This window comes from Hypanus sabinus, chromosome 19, assembly GCF_030144855.1.
Source record: "Hypanus sabinus isolate sHypSab1 chromosome 19, sHypSab1.hap1, whole genome shotgun sequence".
NCBI lineage: Eukaryota > Metazoa > Chordata > Chondrichthyes > Myliobatiformes > Dasyatidae > Hypanus > Hypanus sabinus.
Genome location: NC_082724.1, coordinates 40,214,035 through 40,235,803, shown reverse-complemented (window position 1 = coordinate 40,235,803; position 21,769 = coordinate 40,214,035). Strand labels below are relative to the sequence as shown.

General features: G+C 41.7%; 1 protein-coding gene across 1 annotated transcript in view; it reads left to right on the top strand.

Moving 5' to 3' along the window:
* LOC132377892 (contactin-4-like) overlaps window positions 1–21,769 on the top strand; it is a 1,978,611-nt gene that overhangs the window by 1,426,646 nt on the left and 530,196 nt on the right. Inside the window, exon 14 of the mRNA XM_059944356.1 lies at window positions 10,238–10,388. Coding sequence (XP_059800339.1) covers window positions 10,238–10,388 — 151 coding nt within the window. The remainder of the gene's footprint in view (window positions 1–10,237; window positions 10,389–21,769) is intronic.

The window sequence follows — 21,769 nt, the reverse complement described above, 5'->3', positions numbered from 1 at the left end:
CTGACAGGTGAAGGGGCAAAGGTGGGTTACTTGCACCTTAAAAACAGCAGCTTTTAAAAAGATGTGGCTCGTCTGCTGTGGTTTGCAGTTCATCCTCATCGGGGTTCAACGGTAGAGAGAGTCAGCAACTTTAAATTGCTCAGTTATATCATTTCAGAGGACTTGTCCTGGGCCCAGCACATATGTACAAATCTGAAGAAACCACAGCAGTGCCTTTACTGTCTTAGAAGTTTGTGAAGATTTGGCATGAGATCTAAAACGTTGACAAATTTCTATAGATGTGTGATGAAGAGTATATTTTCTGGTTACACCACTGTCTGTATGGAAACACTGTGGTGAACTATGTGCCTGTCTGGACACACCCCCTGCTGACTGCTCCTGTGGCTCCTCCCACAGGCCCCTGTATAAAGGCGATTCAGGTCTAATCCTCTGCCTCATTCTCCAGGATGTAGTGCTGCCCGTGTCAAACAGGCATCTAGTCCTGTGCCCCTCCACCCGGATGTCCATCATGGACCTTGCAAGCTGGTGTGGGGCGCTTTGGTCGAGGGTTACAGTGGCCAGAATTGAATCGCCGTCGGGGTACCCGGTAAGCATCGGAGGGTCGGGGGCGGGGCATGCTGACGTCGACAAAGATGGCCGCCCACATCCGGGCATGCAAGATGGCGGCCCCCACGTTTCACCCGCAGCACTGCACTCCGCTCGCAGTTTAGACTTACAGACCTTGGCGAAATGGCCCCGCTTTCCGCAGCTGGAGCAGGTCGCTTCTCGCGCTGGACAGCGTTTTCGAGAGTGTTTTTTATGGCCACAGAAATAACAAAGCACAGGCTTCTGACGGGCTGCCGCTGTGGTTGGGTTCGGGGAGCTCATGGAATCGCGACTGGCAGCGGCGATTTCGCTCGCGGGAGCCGGCGGTGGCGGGGTCTGAAGCGTCCACGGAACCGCCGGGGAATCGCGCGACTGGACAGCGTCGGCATAGTGCAGCGCAGCTTCCAGAGCATTGGCCGTCTCGATCGCCGAGTGTAAGGTAAGATCTGAGTGTTCCAGCAGCCGCTGGCGCACGTACACTGACCTCAGTCCCGTCACAAAGGCGTCTCGCACTAGCAGCTTCGCATGCTGTTCTGCCGTGAGCGTCTTGCAGTCACAAGCTCGGACGAGTGTCTGTAGTGCTCGGAGAAACTCGGCGCTCGATTCTCCAGGCCGCTGTCGCCGGGTAGCTAAACGATGTCTTGCGTAGACGGTGTTCACCGGCCGCAGGTACTGTCTTTTGAGGGCGTCCAATGCCCCTTCGTAGGTCGGCAGGTCCCGGATAATGGAGTAAACTTTGGGGGTGACCCTCAAGAGTAGAATTCTGTACATAACGGCAGGGTCAGTCGCATGAAGCTCCGCCAAGTATGATTGGAAGCGTGCAAGCCAGTGTTCAAAAGCAAGAGCTGCTTCAGGGTCTTGGGGGTCCAAATCCAACCTTTCCGGACGTAAAACGGTTTCCATGTTTTAAAACTTTCAGTCAATAAAATTGATGCACCATCAATAACTCACTCTGAGACGTAAGGCGAGATATCGGCTTTTATTGACTGAAGAAGGAACCAGCAGTGAGTGACCAAGAGTTTCATTCACCCGGACACAGTGCAATGCTGTGGACTCGCAACACGGCCAGTAAGTCAGAAGATCCATTTGGTTTCTGGGTCACATTCCACGGATATCCGGGCGGGTTGTGTAGCGACATTGGTGGTGCAAGGCACAGAGTATCGGAACTTTGCGCTACTCGTCATGCCTAATCTGTGCGCACCTGTGCTCTTGGGGCTGGACTTCCAGAGCCATCTCGAAAGTGTGACTATGGTATATGACGGGCCCCTCCCACCACTCACTGTCCGGAATCCTCAGTTCTGCGGGCCTTTATCACTACTGACCACACACACACACAGCGACACACACATCCCATCCAGCACGACAGCTGCGCTACCGACACCACTTGCAGTCCCTCCACTCTCGAGGTCCCTCCCCCACCGCTGTTCGCCAACCTGACCCCGACTGTAAACCGGTGCAGTGGTTGCTCAGGGAGGGGATCATTGAGCCAAGCACCAGCCCTTGGAGGGCCCAGGTGGTCGGATGTTGGCCCCACCCCCCCCACCCCCCCCACGAACTCCTATTCTCTTTTCCCAGGAAGTCTGTCACTGGGACCGCTCTACCAGTTTGGCTGATGTCCCTGGGGCCAGTGCTGCTCCGGAAACATGTGAGGAGCAATAAATACTCCCCGCTGGTTGAGAGGGTTCACCTTCTGCATGCGAACCCCTAGTATGCTTACGTGGTCTTACCTGATGGGCGGGAGGATACGGCCTCCATCCGCGACCTGGCACCCGCAGGTGCAGCAGACCACTACCCTGAACACTCTCCAGTAACTATGAACCCTGTACCCGGGGTGACACCGCGCTCACCAGGCCCTACATGGACTCCTCATGACACTTATATACCAGGTGCCTCGCACATGCATGAGCTGGAACCAGCACAACTTCCATCTCCTGTGCAATCACCAATGCCTCCGGCGTCTGTGCAATCACAGCCGGTGCTACGTAGATCGCAGCGACAGGTTCGACCACCTGATAGACTTGACCTGTAAGAAACTTTGCCACATGGGGACTCTTTCAAACAAAGGGGGGGGGGTGAATGTGGTGAACTACGTGTGCCTGTCTGGACACACCCCCTGCTGACTGCTCCTGTGGCTCCTCCCACATGCCCCTGTATAAAGGCGATTCAGGTCTAATCCTCTGCCTCATTCTCCAGGATGTAATATGATGGTCACTCACTGCTGGTTCCTTCTTCAGTCAATAAAAGCCGATATCTCGCCTTACGTCTCAGAGTGAGTTATTGATGGTGCATCAAACACCAATGCCCTTGAATGGAAAATCCTACAAAGAGTAGTGGATGTAGCCCAGTCCATCACAGATAAAGCACGTCCACATGAAATGCTGTTGCAGGAAAGCAGTATCCATCATCAGGAGCCCCCAGCACACAGTTCATGCTCTCTTCTTGTTGTTGCTGTTAGAAAGAAGGTGTGGGATCCTCAGGACTCACACTGGTTCAGGAACAATTATTACCCCTAAACAAGAGGCTCTTGAACCAGTGGTGAAAACTTCATTCAACTTCACTTTACCCATCACTGAACTGTTCCTAGAACTTATGGACCTACTTTCAAGGAATCTTCATCTCATGTTCTCAATATTTATTGCTTATTTATTTATTGTTTTTCTCTTTTGTATTTGCACAGTTTGTTGTCTTTGGCACAGTGGTGGCTTGTCTGCCCTGTTGGGTGCTGGCTTTCATTGATTCTGTTACGGTTCTTGGAGTTACTGAGTATGCCTGCAAGAAAATGAATCTCAGGGTTGTTTTAACTCACATATGTATTTTGATAATAAACTTATTTTGAACTTTGATGTAGGAGAAGGAAAACTCTGATCTCAAACCTTCATTTCTTTGTGACTACCCACTCATGGGAAAGGCTTCGGGAGCAATCCCTGAAGAAAAATCCAGAGTTGGAGTCCTTAAGGCAGTCCCACATTGCTTTCAATAGTGACAACTCCTGTGACATTGCTGGTGCTGAACTATATCAGTCACTGCCATTCCTTTGGTTTCATCAGCTGTGTGGAAAGGGGGAGCCTGCTCTGGCTTCCATATTACACAGACACCAAGGATACAGCATCCATGTGTGACCCTGCCCAACAGAGGACCTCAGATGCTAATCCCATTCTCACCACTTCCTCATCAATTGTCAACTAATTTTGCCACTCACCTGTACACAAAGGATAATTTACAATGGTTAATTAATCTAGAATCCCATGGCAGATTGAGCGGAGGAGACCAATTAATGGTCCAACAGTCAAGAAGGCAAACCAGCAGGAATTGGTGGAGCACTAAGAGCACGATAAGGCACTTAGACATCCTGGTCATCCACTGCAAGAGGTGATGATCTCTTTAAGCTCGCCGGGCAGAAGGCGAAGGCAAACCACTGCTGTAACCTGCCGAGTATATGATTTCTCAATATGTCAGAGCAACATAGAGGGAAATCGTCCACCAACTGGAAATTCCAGATGCGACCTAACGTCGACGACACCCTTAACCACAGCTTATTATGAGCAGAAAACTGAAGCAGGCATTCAAAAGGAGAATATGCAAACTCCATGCATGCGTACTCAAGATCGGTATTAATGTTTGGACCCTGCTTGCACCATTGTGCTGCGCTGGATATTCTGCAGAAAATGGAGAGCCTCAGTCTGCATATCAGTCATCTCTTGATAACACTTCCATGTAATGTTCCAGTACTGAAATATTCCAGGCCTTATTCAAATCTCCACAATGAAAGGCAGAACACTTTGATTCAGAATAGTCTCAACAATCTACAAATGATATTGTGCTAAAGACCATAATCTACAGTCACCCTCGTGTCATGGGATTTTCCTATCCCAAGGAACACTATGAGACTCTGCTTTTGGTTCAATCACTGTGACTTCTACAGGGCGAACCAAAGGTGTTACTGTCTTTTGTAAATGTATTGATTTTATTTTTTATGATCGCAAGACCCTGCTGTACATTAAGGACTTGAAGCACTGCAGGTCTGTCCCATCAGTGAGTTGCTCATTGGCAGAGAAACTGAAGGAACTGAACGTGGTGCGGATCGAAGGAGCTGATATGCAAAAGAGATGTGCAGTTTAACAGTGAGTGATTGTCTTGGTCCCTTTCCTTGTGATCGTAAGATCCTGTTGGATATTTTTAACGTGGAATGCTGCAAGCTCGATTCACGGATTTTTTTTTTCTGTCAGATGACGGGGGAGCTGCGTGGCCTCTGTCGTAGCAAGGACTAGGCCCCAGGCTGCGGTGCAGCCTGTTTACAGCTGCCCAGCAGAGGTGTGCCACTGGAGGTGGTGTAGCACAGCATCCAAGCTGGAGCTGATGCTGTCCACACTGTTTGCTCGGCAGAAGACAGCATTACTCTGCTTAATTGCAGATTGCTGCAACATTCATGGATTCAAGGTTTTGGACTATTTTTTTTATGTGACTGTATTTTACTGATTCCTTATGTGTGTGACTGTTGGTACTGTACTTTGCACCTTGGCCCCAGAGTAATGCTGTTTCATTTGGCTGTTTTCATTGGTACTCATGTATGACTGAATGACAATTAAACTTGAACTTGAACCTTAAGAAATCTCTTTGCTTTTGCTTCTCAACATCTCAATCTTCTGTGAAAAGGAAAACAATCCATATCTTTATTTTAATTCAAATCATTGGAAACTGAAATTAATCTTGATGTAAAAATGGCTCGAAGATGCTTTTTAAGTTTCAAAGGCAGTTTTAGAACTTCAGCAAAAACTACAACTACATTTTAATCAAAAAATACACTGCAGCTTTAATAAAGGATTTTCTTGTGGCTTCAGTCTTAGAAAGGTGATATTTTAAATTGCACCCTATCCATTTCTCGGCTCGGAAACAAATAGCACAGAGTGAAAAATTGAGGCAGCAGGTTTTTCTTTCCGCTCCTTGAATGATTAAAACTGCCTAATACAAATCCCACACAGGTTCCATAAATTGACATTCAGTAAGTCTGTCAAAAGTACAACCACCATGTGTCAATCAAGGTCCTTTTCTGTTTTGGGACCAATTTCACAACTCATAGTACTGTGTCCACCCAGCGCAGGCAGCAAATACTCTTACTAGTTGTTCTTGAGGAAACAGCTTTAGAATTGCCCAGGAGTAATCTGAATTTTCCAGTGGGAGTTTTGATGGGATGTTCTCCTGATCACACAAAAAACAGTCAATGGTGGCAGTTGGTCACTGACTCGATTTCTCATTCCCCGCTATTACATCCAGAGCAGCTTATCCTATGATGGAAGTCATAAATCTCCCCAGCAAACTTAAAGATATCATACATGATGATATCTCACCTACAGTTCAACAATATAAATTCACCCAAGGTTATGTACAAGATAGTTTTACCCATCCAAGTGCATGCATCCAGTACAGAGCAGAAGATAGATTGTGATAAGTGTAATAAATATGAAAAATGATTTCCCCTCTAGACACTGAAATACATTGACTTCACTAAAAAAAACTGAAATAGTGGGCAACTCTTTTGGAGCAGATTTCTTTGAAGATTTCCTTTGTTGCTTAAAGATCATAACTTACACATAATGGTAGTTACCTTGTTTTAAAGAATTTTAAATATCAGGATTATTATCTAGGCACATTGCAAAGACATTGAAATGAAAACTATATTGCCAATCTTACAAAATTGTCTTCTACATGGAGCAAGTACTATATTACATGAAACAAACTAGGTTTCAGAGTAATAAGTTGCAAGCAGTGATTAAAAAAATAAAAGCCTCAGTGTCTGAAAAGAAACATGTACTGTACATAACCCATCAAATAAATACATAAGAGACAAAATATATATTGATGGTTCAAAATGAAAAGTTTATTTTATTGACAAGGCAACTCACAAAATGCAATTTGAGGTAAGTGGTTGTGGTTCTGCCAAATGAATAACCGCCTGTAAGATGATTAAACTTAAAAGTCTGGCACTGGAAAATATGTTCATTCTTAAAATGCAGAACTAGTTGTTTCTCTTTTTTTTCTTTTTTTTCTTCTCTCTCTTTTTCTCTCTCTCCGTTCAACATTTATACTTTCTTATCATTCATAGTGCTTGTAATACCATTCATTAAATATTGTGGAGATACAATTACCACATCAAGTGATATTTGTGCATTTTTGACTTACAGTCAAAATTGACTTAAGAACATCTGTAAGAATGAAAATTATTTGTTGCCCAAGAATGGCCTGCTTTCCTAAGTTTCTGATTGAAGGTGGAGCATTTACAAAACTGTGATTGTGTGCATTCAGAAAATCAACACTGACAGTATTATAAACCAAACTTATTAGTTATCCATCTGCGTGTTACTTCCAGTCTGGTAGTCTGGATCTATTGCATTTTAGAGGTGGTCAGTGACCAGACATAAATAAATAAGAGATGAAAAATGCAGGTAGAGGAGATGGTATTGAAGTTAAGATACAAAAAATGTCACAGGTGATAAGGAAGAGGATGTAAAGGAGTTTGACAGGATTGAAATAATGGGAAGGAGCAGGTGATGAGATTGAAAAGGTAAAGTTAAAAATCTGTCAAAGGTAGCAATTGCCTATCAGAAAGAAAGGCCTAACATGAGCGTAATCAATTGGGTGAGGGGTGATAAGTGAAATTAAATCTTCAATTTAGATTTTAAAGAATCCTGTGTGTTGTCTCAAACTGGTAAATGCTCCATACTGTATCTAATCATAGTTCAGAAATATTTCATTTGATTCCACCTCTATTATTTCAAATCATGGAGAAAAATAGGATGTGAATCTCTTAAAACCTCACCTGACTGCAGAGGTACATTCCTTTCTAAAAGCCTGAGACGCTGCCTTCTAATCCAGTGACAAAATGTCTCTCAGAGCAGCCAGGAGAAATCTCATCTTAGGCATCAAGACAGGAAAGACTGCCTATACAAGATGCATAGGAACACCTATTTGATAATGATCCCTGGCATATCTAGTTAGGCATCAAGGGCATTACAAAGTACACAAGGAAAACAGCATTGACTGGACCAGTTAACACACACACAATGCTGCAGGAACTCAGCAGGTTAGGCAGCATCTATAGAAAAGAGTACAGTTGACATTTTGGCATCCTGTTGAAGGGTTTCAGCCCAAAGGGTCGACTGTTCTCTTTTCCATAGATACTGCCTGGCTTGCTAAGTTCCTCCAGCATTTTGTGTGTGTTGCTTGGATTTCCAACATCTGCAGGTTTTCTCCTGTTTGTTTTTTAAGTGTAACAGAGACATCTCCTTCCCTGATGCTCTAAACAACTCTTATACATGCTTTGAAGGCATGCAACACAACCATGCAAGAAAAGCTACCGCCCTCTTGGATCAAGAGCCACTGTCTGTAACAGCAGCAGATGTGAGAAGACTGTGCAGATAGCCAATCCCTATAAGGTGGCTGGGCCAGACAGCCTCCAATGCCAAGTACTCAGGGAATTTGTACTGCTCACTGATGTGTTCATGGACATCTTCAACACCTCACTCATTCAGGCAGCTGTCCCCATCTGCTTCAAACCAGCCATCATCATTAAGTGCTTTGAATGGCTGATAATGGCACATAAAACAAACTCCATTCCTGCCACACCAATATGCTTACCAACAGAACCACTCTACAACCGATGCCATAGCACCTGTCATGCACACCTGACACACCTAGAAACCAAGGACATTCATATCAAAATGTTGTTTCTGAATTTCAGTTTGGCATTCAATACTATTGTCCCACAGACCATGCTGAGCAAATTCCTGCCCCTCAGTCCAAGTATACCACCTTGCAACTGGGTGTTGGATTTCCTAACAAACAGGCCTCAGATAGTTATGATGCACAGCCACTCCTCCCTCTCCATCATCTTCAACACGGGTGCCCTGCAGGGCTGTGTGCTGAACCCATTGCTGTACACCCTGCTCACACGTGAATGCACAGCCAAACAGCCGAGCAATCACATCACCAGGTTCGCTGATGACGTGACGGCGATGGGGCTCATCACCGACAATGACAAGACAGCTTACAGAGAGGAGGTGGAAGAGCTCGAGGCCTGGTGCCAGGCAAATAACCTGTTCCTTAATTTTGACAAGACAAAGGAGATGGTCATTGGCTTTAGGAGGACTCACACCACTCACAACCCCCCTTACATCAGTGGGCATTGCAGGCAGTTTCAAACCCCAGGGAGTTAACATCACACACAACCTCTCATGGTTCCAGAACACATGCTATACAGTCAATAAGGCTCATCAGTGCCTTTGCTTTCTGAGGAGGTTGAAGAGTGCTGGACTTTGCACATCCAGAATGACTCTGTCATTCTACAGAGGTATAGTTGAGAATATCCTGACAAGCTGCACCACCGATTGGTCCAAAACCTCTGTTGTGGTGGACAGGAAAGTTCCACAACAGGTAGTCAGTCAAAACTGCCCAACGCATCACTGGCACCAGCCTACCCAATGGCAAGGACATATATACAGAAAGGTGCTGGAAAAGGGCCAGTGATTCCACACACCCTGCTCATGAACTGTCTGTCCATCTCCCAACAGGGAAGCGGCTACAGAGCGTCCATGCCAGGAACACAAGAATCAAAAACAGTTACTTTCCCCAAGCAGCGAGACTGATCAACACCTCCACCCACTACCTTCATCACTATGTATATGCTATTTCTTGTCAGTCACATTATGCACAGCCTAGAATCAGTTTATGGACATACAATCAATCTACTTATATAAGCTATATATTTACGTTTTTTGTGTTTTTACTTATTATTGTGTTCCTTATCTCATGTATTTTTCCCTGTGCTGCATCGGACCTGGAGTAACAATTATTTTGTTCTCCTTTACACTTGTATACAGGAAATGACATTAAACAATCCTGAATCTTGAACACTGGCTGGTGTTATTATTTTCAGTAATAATACACCAGTAGGCCCAATGAGAGTTTATAGTTTCTCTGCATTCACTTGAATACAAAAAAAAACTGGATAAACAGTGGTGAGTTCATGGCCCCTCCTTAATTATATTGTTAAAAAGAAATGTATCATGAGTTCAAATTTGCTCCATGGTAATGGACAATTTGCACTACTAAGCCATGATACTTGCCAAAGCTATTTCTCTGTGTATCTCCCCATGGCGTGGTGCGAAATTGTTGAATGTGCAATTCATTCTTGCAGCAGCCATTTAGAGCTGGTTACAGATGTCATAAGGATTCTGTTAATGATGCAATTCATGATCCTAATATGACACTCAATCTTGGATGCCTGGAAGAGAATAATGGGAGTATCACTTCCACAAGTAATAAATTTATTCAAAGGAGTCTTTTGTACATGTTTACTTCTTTCTTAATTTTCCTTCTTTTTAACTGCAAGGCTACTTGTAGAGCACATCAGCATTGTTAAATTTTAAGTTTTTTGAATTCAAATGGAATTCTGCCTGAGCTTCTGAGGGCTTTGAGATGAAAGTGATATTGTGTTACCCTTGGTACCCTGCAAATTTCTTTATTTGTAACTTTTGGGTAAAGAATCTGTACTTATCAAGTAGAAATAGTCAAAGTAAATTTATCCTTTGAGCATTCAGATTGTGTATTATAGGAATACTTTGGTTTTGCTACATAATTGTTTATCTTTGCTTTCTAGCATCAGCTCCTGATTTTTCAACAAGTCCTTTGAAGAAACTAATAGCAGTTAGCGTGGGTGGTGAGGTCTTCATTGAATGTAAACCAAAAGCTTCCCCAAGAGCAACCTTTTCTTGGATGAAGGGAAACGCAATTCTGAGAGAGAATGAAAGGTAATTTTTTGAACAAATCTGTCATTTGAACCTAATGGATTGTTGAAGCATTACAAAGGATGACCATTGTGTTGCTTTCAGGGCCCTTATTAAAGTAAATCTGCTCTTGATGCATAATTCCCTGAGAAACAAGATCTGTGGACTGAAGCAGTAAATAATTGCATTTAGACATCCTGATTCTTTCACTAATCTACACAAATGATTTTGAGTTTTGTCCCAGCGAATGCCTATGTATAATTTCAAAATTACATTTAAGACTTCCCAGCAGAAAACTCATCCTTCCCTTTTGTGATTGTAGGGGGAACAAAATGGTGCAAGGTGCTCGTTTGTGTTTTTGAAGCACAAAACCATAAGTAGTGTAAGACAGTTTTACAGAATAGGTAGATGTTTATGTCTTTCTCACAAGAATTTTACACAGTTTGCATTTGTGCTGTCTTCTGTAGATTTTCTGATCTATTTTCCTCTTGGCTCCATTACACTTTGGCAGGGTTTCCCCAGCGAGATACAAGGTAGAAGCAAGACAAGACAATAATAACATAGTGAGCCTGTGATTGTTCTGACGTGTTATAAAACAATATACTGTGGATTTCAAATTGTTTTTTTGCCTGAACATGAATAATTAAGTATACTTTAGCCAGTAATTAAAGAGCAAATGAAGATTAAGGAATGAGGAATGCAGAACACTGTTTTACTACTTCTGAAAGTAATTAATTCAGGTGGACAGAAGTTAACTTGCAAAGGAGAAAGAATGCTTGTTTATAATCTGCTTTTATTGCATAGTGATGCCAGTTTAACTACTGTTTAATGTTCAGTCTTGCATAGACTGCTAAATTGGCAATTTTTGTGAGTGGCAGTAGATAGAGTGAGCCAAGATGAATGGGTCCAACAGTTGGACCTAACAAAGTAAGTGATATTTGGTTCTGTGAGTTATTTGGTTTGGTTTATATCACTTAATATTACATAAATTAGCAATATACAATATCGGTAAAGGACAAATAAAATCATTCTTCTTCTGCGAAGTAAGTATAATTCAAAAGTAGAAACAAAACTGCAAACCAGTGGAAGCAGCAATAGTTGAGGTTCCTGCTGCAGCAGTATTTCACTGTCACGATTAGCGCAAACCAAGTACAGAGCTGCTAAAGAAAATGAGGAAGCAGAATCTTTAAACATCGTTCCAAAGGCCAATTGACCATTGCATTACTTTCATACACTGTTTTTAGTTGGTGGTTGAAGTGGTAAAGAACTACTTCAGATTGATAGAGTTCAACTTGCCCCATGCAAAGTTTCTCCTCATGATGAGGACTAAATGTTGAGATAGAATTCAATTTTACTAGACCCTTTCTTCAGCCTGCCTGAGGGAGGAGAGAGAGGAAAAAAGATTATTATGATCCATTTTACTACATTTCCTGTTAATCTAGATGTTTAATGATAAAGGTCAAAGTTTTAACAATTGCATGTCCAATGAATACTAAACAATTTTGGATGAAGCACTACTGTTAACATTAAAAAGAGATGAATTAAACATTTCCCCTTACTCGAGTATATGACTAAAGACAGTGGCATTATTTTATTATGAATATTTCATGTTCCAAGTTAACAATGCTTTTCCAGTAAAGTAAATGAAACCAGTGATTAAAAACAGTTATTAAATTATCAATATTCTGTCAGTTTTTGTTTTAAACCCAACATGAGGTTACGTGTACTCTAAATGTTAGCTGTGAAATGTATAAGGGTGTAAAATAATGAGATTTGAAATTGCACTGCATGACACTGGTAATCAAAATGTTGGCAAGGAATTCCTTTATCTGCTTCTTTAAACAGGGTCAGGACTCTCTTTAATTAGCAGACAGAATTTTTCCACATTTATGTGTTAATGCATTCTATTAGTAAGATTACCCAGTTCAATTCCAAAGACGTTTCAAGTGTTCAATTTTTTTTCCTTATTCTTCTCTGCAAGTTTATTTGTATTCGTTAATAAAGTACATAAAATAGCAAGGGAAATGTTGGGCAGTCTTGTAGCATTAAAAAGATCTTTAACACAGAGGACAATTGTAATACTTAAAATATTGACAGGATGAAGTTGAAAGCAGTTCCCTGAATTTTCCAGTCAAGTAAAGACTATGTTCATCATTGACCCCAAAGGAAAAGTATCAACAAGGATTCAGCAGGTTCTATGGCATGAATTTATCCTTTCTTAGTGTGAGTTATTGCCTGAATCTGTACTGCTCAGCAACTGACTTTATCAAGCTCACTGTGTAGCCAGTTATATTGAATCATTTTGATGGATAGTATGGGTCATAATCTTTTTAAACATTTCTTGGAGTGAGAAATAAAAATTGGGATAAACATATCAGTTTAAGATAAAAGCTATAAATGCAATTATTTAACAATTTTATATTGCTTAGTAAATAAGGGGATTTTGGAAAAATTATTCAGAATCTGTTAGACTCCCAAGTGCAATGAAAAAAGATTTCATAACCATTTGTTCAAAAGGTTTGTCTTGAAATCCTTTTAAACTCCCATAGCATGTTAGAATACTATGTAAAAAGATGAAATTCACAACGGATCAGTGTTTCTGTGCCAGATGCATCTGGAATGTCATGTCCTAAGGATGAGCAGGGAATTATCACAGGTAGCAATTTGGCATTTCCACATTTAATTGTGCACGTCACATTGCCAGAACTTGTCTTAAATTTTACTGACTAAATGACAGCGAGTGCTGATCATTTCATATTCTGTCCTTCTGTCTCTAATGGCCACTCTTAAGATCACTGATATTAATAACTGAAAGTTTTTGGAAATAAATGTAAATTTCTTTTTGAACGCCTGGTGGAAAAAACTCAGTTATTCTCATAACTGGGAAAAAATACTTAATCACGTTTCAAGAGATGAACTATCCACTGACACTTAATTCAAAACCACTAATTTCCAGAATTATCTAGACCTTCTCCCAACCCGTCACTTGTAAGGATATCATTCATGTCCCTCAGTTTCTGAATCCCTGCATTACATGTTCTCAAGATGAGGCCTTCATTTCTGCAGCACATGCTCTCAAGATGTCCTCATTTTTTCAGAAATGTCTTACTCCATCTGCCCCCACCTCCCTCTCCCACTGGTGGGGTGCCATTCACCCCACCTGTTATGATTCCACCATGACATTCTCTGACATTTCTTCCAGCACTTCAGGCACAAATAATACCACAAGCAGTCACATCTGCACCTCCCACTCCTTTCTGCTTTCACAGTTACCACTCTCTCACTGACTCACTCATCCCTCACCTTCCACAGGAATTTACCACTGGAACCGTAGGAGGTGTATCCTATACCTCCTCAGTCACCCTCACCAGAGACCTAAACAGGTCTTCCATGTGAAGTAGAAGATTGCAAGATGGCGCCGGTGAACCATGGTGGCGTTCTGTGGGCTATGTAAAAATCTTCTAAATGTGCCTCTTTCTATTACTCTCACTGCGACCTGCAGTATGTAATTTCCTTTTAAGCAACATACTTTTGAACTGAATTAATGAACTACAGATTTCATGGTCTTCTGAAAGATTCAGTGGAATTAACTCTCAAGCAAGTGGACGAGGGTTAATTGCCATGGCCACAAGCGAGGCAGAAGGGGGATAATGTATTCTCAAATGCAAGTCAAGTCAAGTCCAGTCACTTTTTATCGTCATTTCGACCATAACTGCTGGGACAATACATAGTAAAAATGAGACCACGTTTTTCAGGACCACTGAAAACCTACACTGAACTACGTAAAACAACACAAAATACTACACTAGACTACCTACCTACCCAGGACAGCATAAAGTGCACTGAACAATGCAGGCATTACAATAAATAATAAACAAGACAATAGGCACAGTAGAGGGCAGTAAGTTGGTGTCAGTCCAGGCTCTGAGTATTGAAGAGTGCAGAGCGATGAAGCCCCTCTATGCATCATCTTGTTAGAAAATGTGCAGTCGCTGGTGAGCAAAAATGAGGAGCTAAGAGAAAGGGTGCTTTATCACAGGGAAATAAGGACTTGTTGTTTTCTGTGTTTAACCACGACTTGGCTTACATAGAGTATGCTAGATACAGTGATCAGACCTGAAGACTTCTTGATATACAGGATGAACCAAACTGCTGATGCTGAATAGGCAAAAGATGGCAGTGTGTGCTTCATGATAAACTCTGTGATGCCCCATTGTGGTGGCTTTGTCGTACTCATGTTCCCCTGACCTTGAACACCTAACGATTAAATGTCAGCTGTTGTATTTAACAAGACAGTTCTCCTCCATGATCCTGACTGCAGTTTATCTGCAACCAGCGACCACCTACAATCAAGTGTTTGAGATACTGTATGATGCTGTTGCCAAAGAACAAACAGTCCATCCCAATGCATTTCATATCACAGTCTGATTTCAGTCAGGCTTTGTTGAAGAAATTCCTATCCAATTACCATCGGATTATAACCTGTAGCATCAGAGATCCCAACACACTAAACTCTGCTATACGAAGATAAGGGATGCCTACACTTCCATGACAAGACCACATTTTGGGAAATCTAATCACTTGGCTGACCTTCTACCTGCATGCAGGTAGAGGCTAATGAGCAAGGTTTTAGAGTTGAGGACAACAAAGTGGTAATCACGGGAGGCAAAGGAGTGGCTAAGGGATTGCTTCTATTCAGTGGACAGGGCCATGTTTAAGGACTCGTCTGTTGATTGGTTGCATGATTGCCTGGCATGGAAATGCCAATGCCATTGAATGGAAAATCCTACAATAAGTAGTGGATACAGCCCAGTCCATCATGGGTAAAGCCCTCCCCAACATTGAATACATCTAGACAGAGTGCAGTTGCAGAAAAGCAGCATTCTTCATAAGGACCCCTCCCCCCCCCCCAACACCACCCAGGATATGCTCTCTTCTCACTGCTCCCATCAGGAAGAAGATACAGGAGCCTCAGAACTCACACCACCAGGTTCAGGAACAGTTCTTACCTTTCAACCATCAGGCACTTGAACTAGAGGGGATAACTTCACTCAACTTCACTTGCCCCATCATTGAACTGTTTCCATAACCTATGGACTCACTTTCAAGGACTCTTCATCTCATATCCTCAATGTTTATTGCTTATTTATATATATTTTTCTTTCTTTTTGTTTTTGCACAGTTTGTTGTCTTTTGCACACTGATTGCCTGCCCTGTTGGGTGCAGTCTTTCATGGATTCTATGAGGTTATTGGATGTATTGAGTGTACCTGCAAGAAAATGAATTTCAGGCTTGCATATGGTGATATATATATGTACTTTGGTAATAAATTCACTTTGACCTTTGAACACGTGAACCCCCCTACAATAACACCCACCATCGGTGACCTCCTCTACATCAGGGAAACCAAGCACAAATCAGGTTACCTCTTTACTTAACATCTGGATTCACCATGGATTTTGAGCTCCCAATTACCAACCATTTCAATTCCCTCCCCATTCCTACTCTGATCTGTCTGCCCTTACCCTGCCTCTCAGCCAGGGCAATGCCAATGCAAACCAGAAGCATGGCACCTCACATTCTGACAGGGTAGTCTGCAACCCAATGAGACGAACATTGTTTCAGACAAACTATTCCCTTCTGTCCCTTTTCCTCCATGCCTAGTTCCTCTTAGGTCCACACCGGCTCCCCATCACTGTCCCCTCCACCACCACTCCATTTGTCCTTTCTCCGTGCACTCCATCCACAGGGTCTCCTTCCTTATTGTTCCCATCTCCCTTACCTGTTCCCATGATTCACCTTTCTTTCCTCTCAGATTCCTCGAGCTGCAGGCGCTTGTTGCCACCACATTTCACCTCCCAGCCTGTATTGCTCAGCATGGTTAGGTATCCCCACCTGATTTCATCTCCTTCTGATTTAATCTGCGATTCACTCTTACTCACCTGGATTCACCTATTGCTTGTTAGCTCTTGTGTACCCTTCCCCCACCCCTCTTTATACAGGCCATCTCCCCTCCTCTTTCAGTCAAGATAAAGGGTCTCAACGTGAAATATCAACTGTCCAATTTCTTCTGTAGGTGTTGTCTGATCTATTTAGTTCTTCCAGCAGTTTGTTTGTTTTATTTTGTGTTTATTTTTACTTCAGACTCCATCTTCTGCAGTCTCTTTCATATTCATTCTCATGGGAAGGCTTGATATTCAGCGCTGATGTACCTTATTCGACAGTGACATCTGCTGCCCATGCCCAGTTGGACATGGTGCAAGTAGAGCGATCTTCAGTCATTTCTGATAGTACAGGTCCTTCTCTGATTGTGGAAGGTTGTGCAACCCTGGATCCAGCCTGGCACTGCAGTTCACCGCAGTGAAATGCTGGGAACCAGGTCCCCAGCAGGAACTGCACCCAGAGCTGCATTGCACATGGAGTGCATAGAGCTAGGGTGCCAGTGAGTTCTGGGCAACAGAAAATTTGCCCCCTTAGTGTGTAACTGCTGGCAAAATAGAACCCCAAGTTTTCAGTGTATGATTCCATCACATTTGCCTTGAGTGACCGTGGAAGGTAGCTGGTGAGAAAGCCAAGTCCTGAGAGGCAGCTCTACAGAGCTAAGTTATTTTATCCAAGGGAACATTTAATATACTTATGTTCTCAAGAATTCATTTATGAAACTGTTATGTATTATTATGTTGAAAATCTGAAATAAAGACAGAAGATGCTGGAAACACTCAGCAAGTTAGGTAACATATGGAATGAGAAATAGATTTTTGTTTCAGGTTAAAGGTCCTTCATCAGATCCTCAACCAGAAAGGTTAACTGTTTTTCTTTGACTAATCAGTCACTCCTACATGTTCTGTTTTTACTTACAGTAGGTTCATATTTTTTTATGATTGGAATGAAATCAGATGTTCTGGAAAATAATTGGCTTTAATTATTAGAATATCCACTGACACCTTTTCATGTATATTGTGCAACGTTGCATGTGATTTATTTAAATGCCTTATTGTTAGGATAAATTGTGCATTAGTTTTTACCCCAATGTTAGTAAGGTGCTCTGACATTGAACTGATGAATATTGAAGTGGCTGGCTATGAGATTTAAAATACAAACAGAAGTAGAATGTGAATGCTGTTAGATGTCAACCAATCTACAACAAGGAGAGTGTATGTGACTTAATTAACAGTTCAGTAAATTAACATCTGAAGTTGCTTCTGTGCAATAAGTTTATTTTTCTCTGTATAATTTATATTATTGCGCACGCTCGTTTGATTAAATTTGTTTCCCTGCTTTAATCCCTGCTCCAATTGGTTGCCAAGTGAAGAAACAGAAGCCTGAGATGAATAGAATCCATTTCCATAGCTGGGCCTTCTCACTCACCAGGTTCATACATTGACTCAGTTATTCTATTGAAAGCTTGAAAACTTGAGCGGGTTGCATTCCATTCTTTACAGACTGTGTTTGTAACAGGATAAGTCACTTTGCAGGAGATACAGTAGTCTTCAGGCTACATGGGTATATGAGAGCATACCTGCACTGATGTAGCTAGAAGGTAGAGAAGTGATGTTAAGTGAATTCTTTACATCAATACTCAGTAAAGAAGTGGACTTTTTAAGTTAGGGAATTTAGAGAAGGGAAAGGTGAAACTACAGTGCAAGTCTCATTAAGTAAAGAGCAGATATTTAATGCCTTAGAAGGCTTAAAATTGGGTCTATCTCCAGGGCCAGATGGAATCTCCAGGCCTACAAGTTCAAAGTACATTTATTATCAAGGTATGTACAGGTATATCATTTACTACCTTGAGATTCATCTTCTTGCAGATTCCCACAATGCAGAATCATAACATAATTCACAGTAAAACACACCTAGCTGACAAATATCCAATGTGTGAAAAAAATAACAAATTGTGCAAATAATAAAAAATGTAATCGGATAATACATAGAACATGAACTGCAGAGTCCCCGAAAGTGGATCTTCAGGCTGCGGAGGCAGTTCATTGATGAAATATATGCAGCCGGACCAAGACTCCTGTACCTTGCACCCAATGGTAGTGATGAGAAGAAAGGGAGACAGGCCAAACACAGGCAGCTGCGATGGGCTCAGGTCAGGGGTCTTGGCTGTAACAGAGATCACCGGATCATTTTCCGCTCTCAGTCCTTAATATTTTAATCTGGCATGGAGTAGTGAGGATGAACATCACTTAGTTTTCTGCTCTCGGGCAGTTTCCTCTCTCAGGCCTCAATGCTTTAATCTAGCTCAGCACTTTAAGTGGCGTGGAGTAGACTAGTTAAACACCCCTTTGTTTTCCACTTTTGTGCCTCTATACTTTATCTGTCCTGAAATCTTGCAGATAGTCACACCAGTGATGGCTGCCCCAACGACGGCAGTGGTTGCATTCTTAAGATTCGAGGTCACCAAATGCTTCAGGAGATTATAAAATTGATAGTTCGTTTAGAAGGTTCAAAACCACATTTCTTAAAGGGAATTTACAGACAGCAGATTGCAGTGATCATAGTCTAGAAGTATTGTGCCTATAAAAGCATTCAATCACCCCCCCACTGACCCCCAGCTTGGAAGTTTTCATGTTTTATTGTTTTACAACAGTGAATCACAGTGAATTTAATTTGGCTTTTTTGATACTGATCAACAGAAAAAGACTCATTTGTGTCTAAGTGAAAACAGATCTCTACATACTGATCTAAAATAATTACAAATATTAAACACAAAATAATTGATTGCATAATTATTCACCCCCTTCAAGTTAGTATTTGGTAGATGCACCTTTGGCAGCAATTATAGCCTTGAGTCTGTGTGGATAGGTCTCTATCAGCTTTGTACATCTGGACACTGCAGTTTTCCCTCATTCTTCCTTAAAAATCTGTTCAAGCTCTGTCAGATTGAATGGGAGTCCTTTTCAAGTGCAGCCACAAATTTTCAATTGGATTGAAGTCTGGATTCTAACTTGGCCACTCCAGGATATTAACTTTGTTGTTTTTAAGTAATTCTGGTGTAGTTTAGGCTTTATGCTTGGAAAACAAATATTCTACCAACTCACAGTTCTTTTGCAGACTGCATCAGGTTTTCCACCAGGACTTCCCTGTATTTTGCTGCATTCATTCTATCCTCTACCTTCACAAGTCTTCCAGGACCCACTGCAGTGAAGCATTCCCACAGCATGATGCAGCCACCACCATGCTTCATGGTAGGGATGGTGTGTTTTTGATGATGTGCAGTGTTTGGCTTAAGTCAAACATAGTGTTTAGTCTGATAGCCAAAAAAGCTCAATTTTGGTTTCATCAGAACTTAGTACCTTCCTCCAACTGACTTCAGAGTCTCGCGCATGCCATCTAGCAAACTCTAGCCGAGAATTAATGAAAATATTTTTCAACAATGGCTCTCTCTTTGCCAGTCTCCTGTAAAGCTGCAACTGGTGAAACACCTGGGCAACAGTTGTTGTATGTGCAGTCTCTCCCATCTCAGCCACGGAAGCTTGTAACTCCTCCCGAGTCGTAATAGTGGCGTCCCTCACTAGTCACCTTCTTTCATGCTCACTCAATTTTTGAGGACAGCTGTGCCATATTCTTTCAATTTCTTGATGCTTGTGTTAACTGTATTCCAAAGGATACTCAGTGATTTGGAAATGTTCTAGTATCCATCTCGCTTTTCAATAACGTTTTTACAGATTTGCTTCAAGTGTTCTTATGTCTTCGTGGTGTAGTTTTTGACAGGATACTGACTCACCAGCAGTTAGACCTTCCAGATACAAGTGTATTTTTGCTACTATCAATTGAAACATCTTGACACCACACAGGTCTCCAAAAACAGATCTCCATTTAACTAATTATGTGACCTCTAAAACAAATTGGCTGCCCTGGGAATGATTTGGTGAGTCATACTAAAGGGGGGTGGTGAATACTTAAGCAATCAATTATTTTGTGTTTTATATTTGTAACTAATTTAGATCACTTTGTAGAGATCTGTTTTCACTTTAACATTGTATATCCAGTGGAATACCAGTAGTTTTGTGAGTTGTTTGCAAAATATTGCTATGTATCGCCAGCACCATCTTATATCAAGTGATTTTCCTGTTGACTGGAGGACCACAAATATGGTCTTCCTTTTCAGAGGGGAAGCAGGGAAAGGCTAGTTATTTATAGACCATGAGCCTAACCTCAGTAGTAGGAAGGTACAGTAGTGAAGAGGATTAATGAATACTTAAAATGGCCATGTCTAATCAGAAAGCCAATTGGCTTTATCGAGAGCAGATCATATCTGAGCAAAATGAAAGATTTATTTTTGAAGAGGTAACTTTATGCATTGATAAGGGCAGAGCAGTGAATGTGGTTTACACTAACTTACAGTAAATGAAGCCTTTGATAATGTCCCACATTAGAAGATTGGTCTAGAAGGTTAAGGTCCCCGGATTCTTTGTAATGCGGCAATCTAGATCCAAAATTGGCTCAGAATTAGGAGAGATGAGATGATGATAGAAGGATTTTTTAGAGATTGATGTCTGCTGTTTGTGGTTTCCCTCAGGGATTTGTGCTAGGATCTTTCTTATTTGAAATACACTTGAAAGATTTGGATGTGAATGTCAGAGGCATGATCAGCAAGTTCACAGTTCACTCAGAATGGAAGAGTAATGGATAGTATGGTGGACTGTCTTGGTCTAAACAGTAATATTGATGTGATGATGCAATCATCTGATAAATTGAAAATTGGGTTTAATCCAGACTAATTATTCTGAAATGATGCATTTTGGGAATGAAGCTGGACATATGTCATGAATGGCAGGGTCTGAGGGCACATTCATTAATGAACAGAGTGATCTTAGAGAAAAAATCCAGAGACTTTTGAAGGTGGATAATGTAATCAGTAAGTGGATATAATGTAATCAGTAAGGCATATAGAATATTTGTCTTCATCAGTTATGGCATTGACTGTAAGCATAAGGAAGTTATAATCCAACTGTATAAACTTCAATTAAGCCTCAACTGGAGTATTGTGTGCAGTTCTGTAAACTTAAATTTGCCAGACCAATAACCATGCCACAAACAGTTGTTTACTTTATCTTTTTCACCAGTTTATTTGTTCAAACTCAGCCAGCGAAAGGTGTATAGCCGCACACCATAGGTACTGAGTTCCTGTCCCTCTGGGGGCTCGTATCGGACCTCTGCAGTAAGGTTACAATAGTTTACTTTTATACACATGAAGAGCCACAGTCCATTCCATAAAAGGTGTTGTGTTCTTTCAGTTACAAAGTACGTGCAGCCACAGGGTACAAAAATGTTCAGAGAAGGGGGAGTGGTACCGATAGCAGTTTAGCGATTTCACAACCTCACAGCTGCAGAAGTACAATTAATCACGCGAAGCAAAAACAAAGGATGCAACTTATGCTGACAGAGTATAAAGTCCT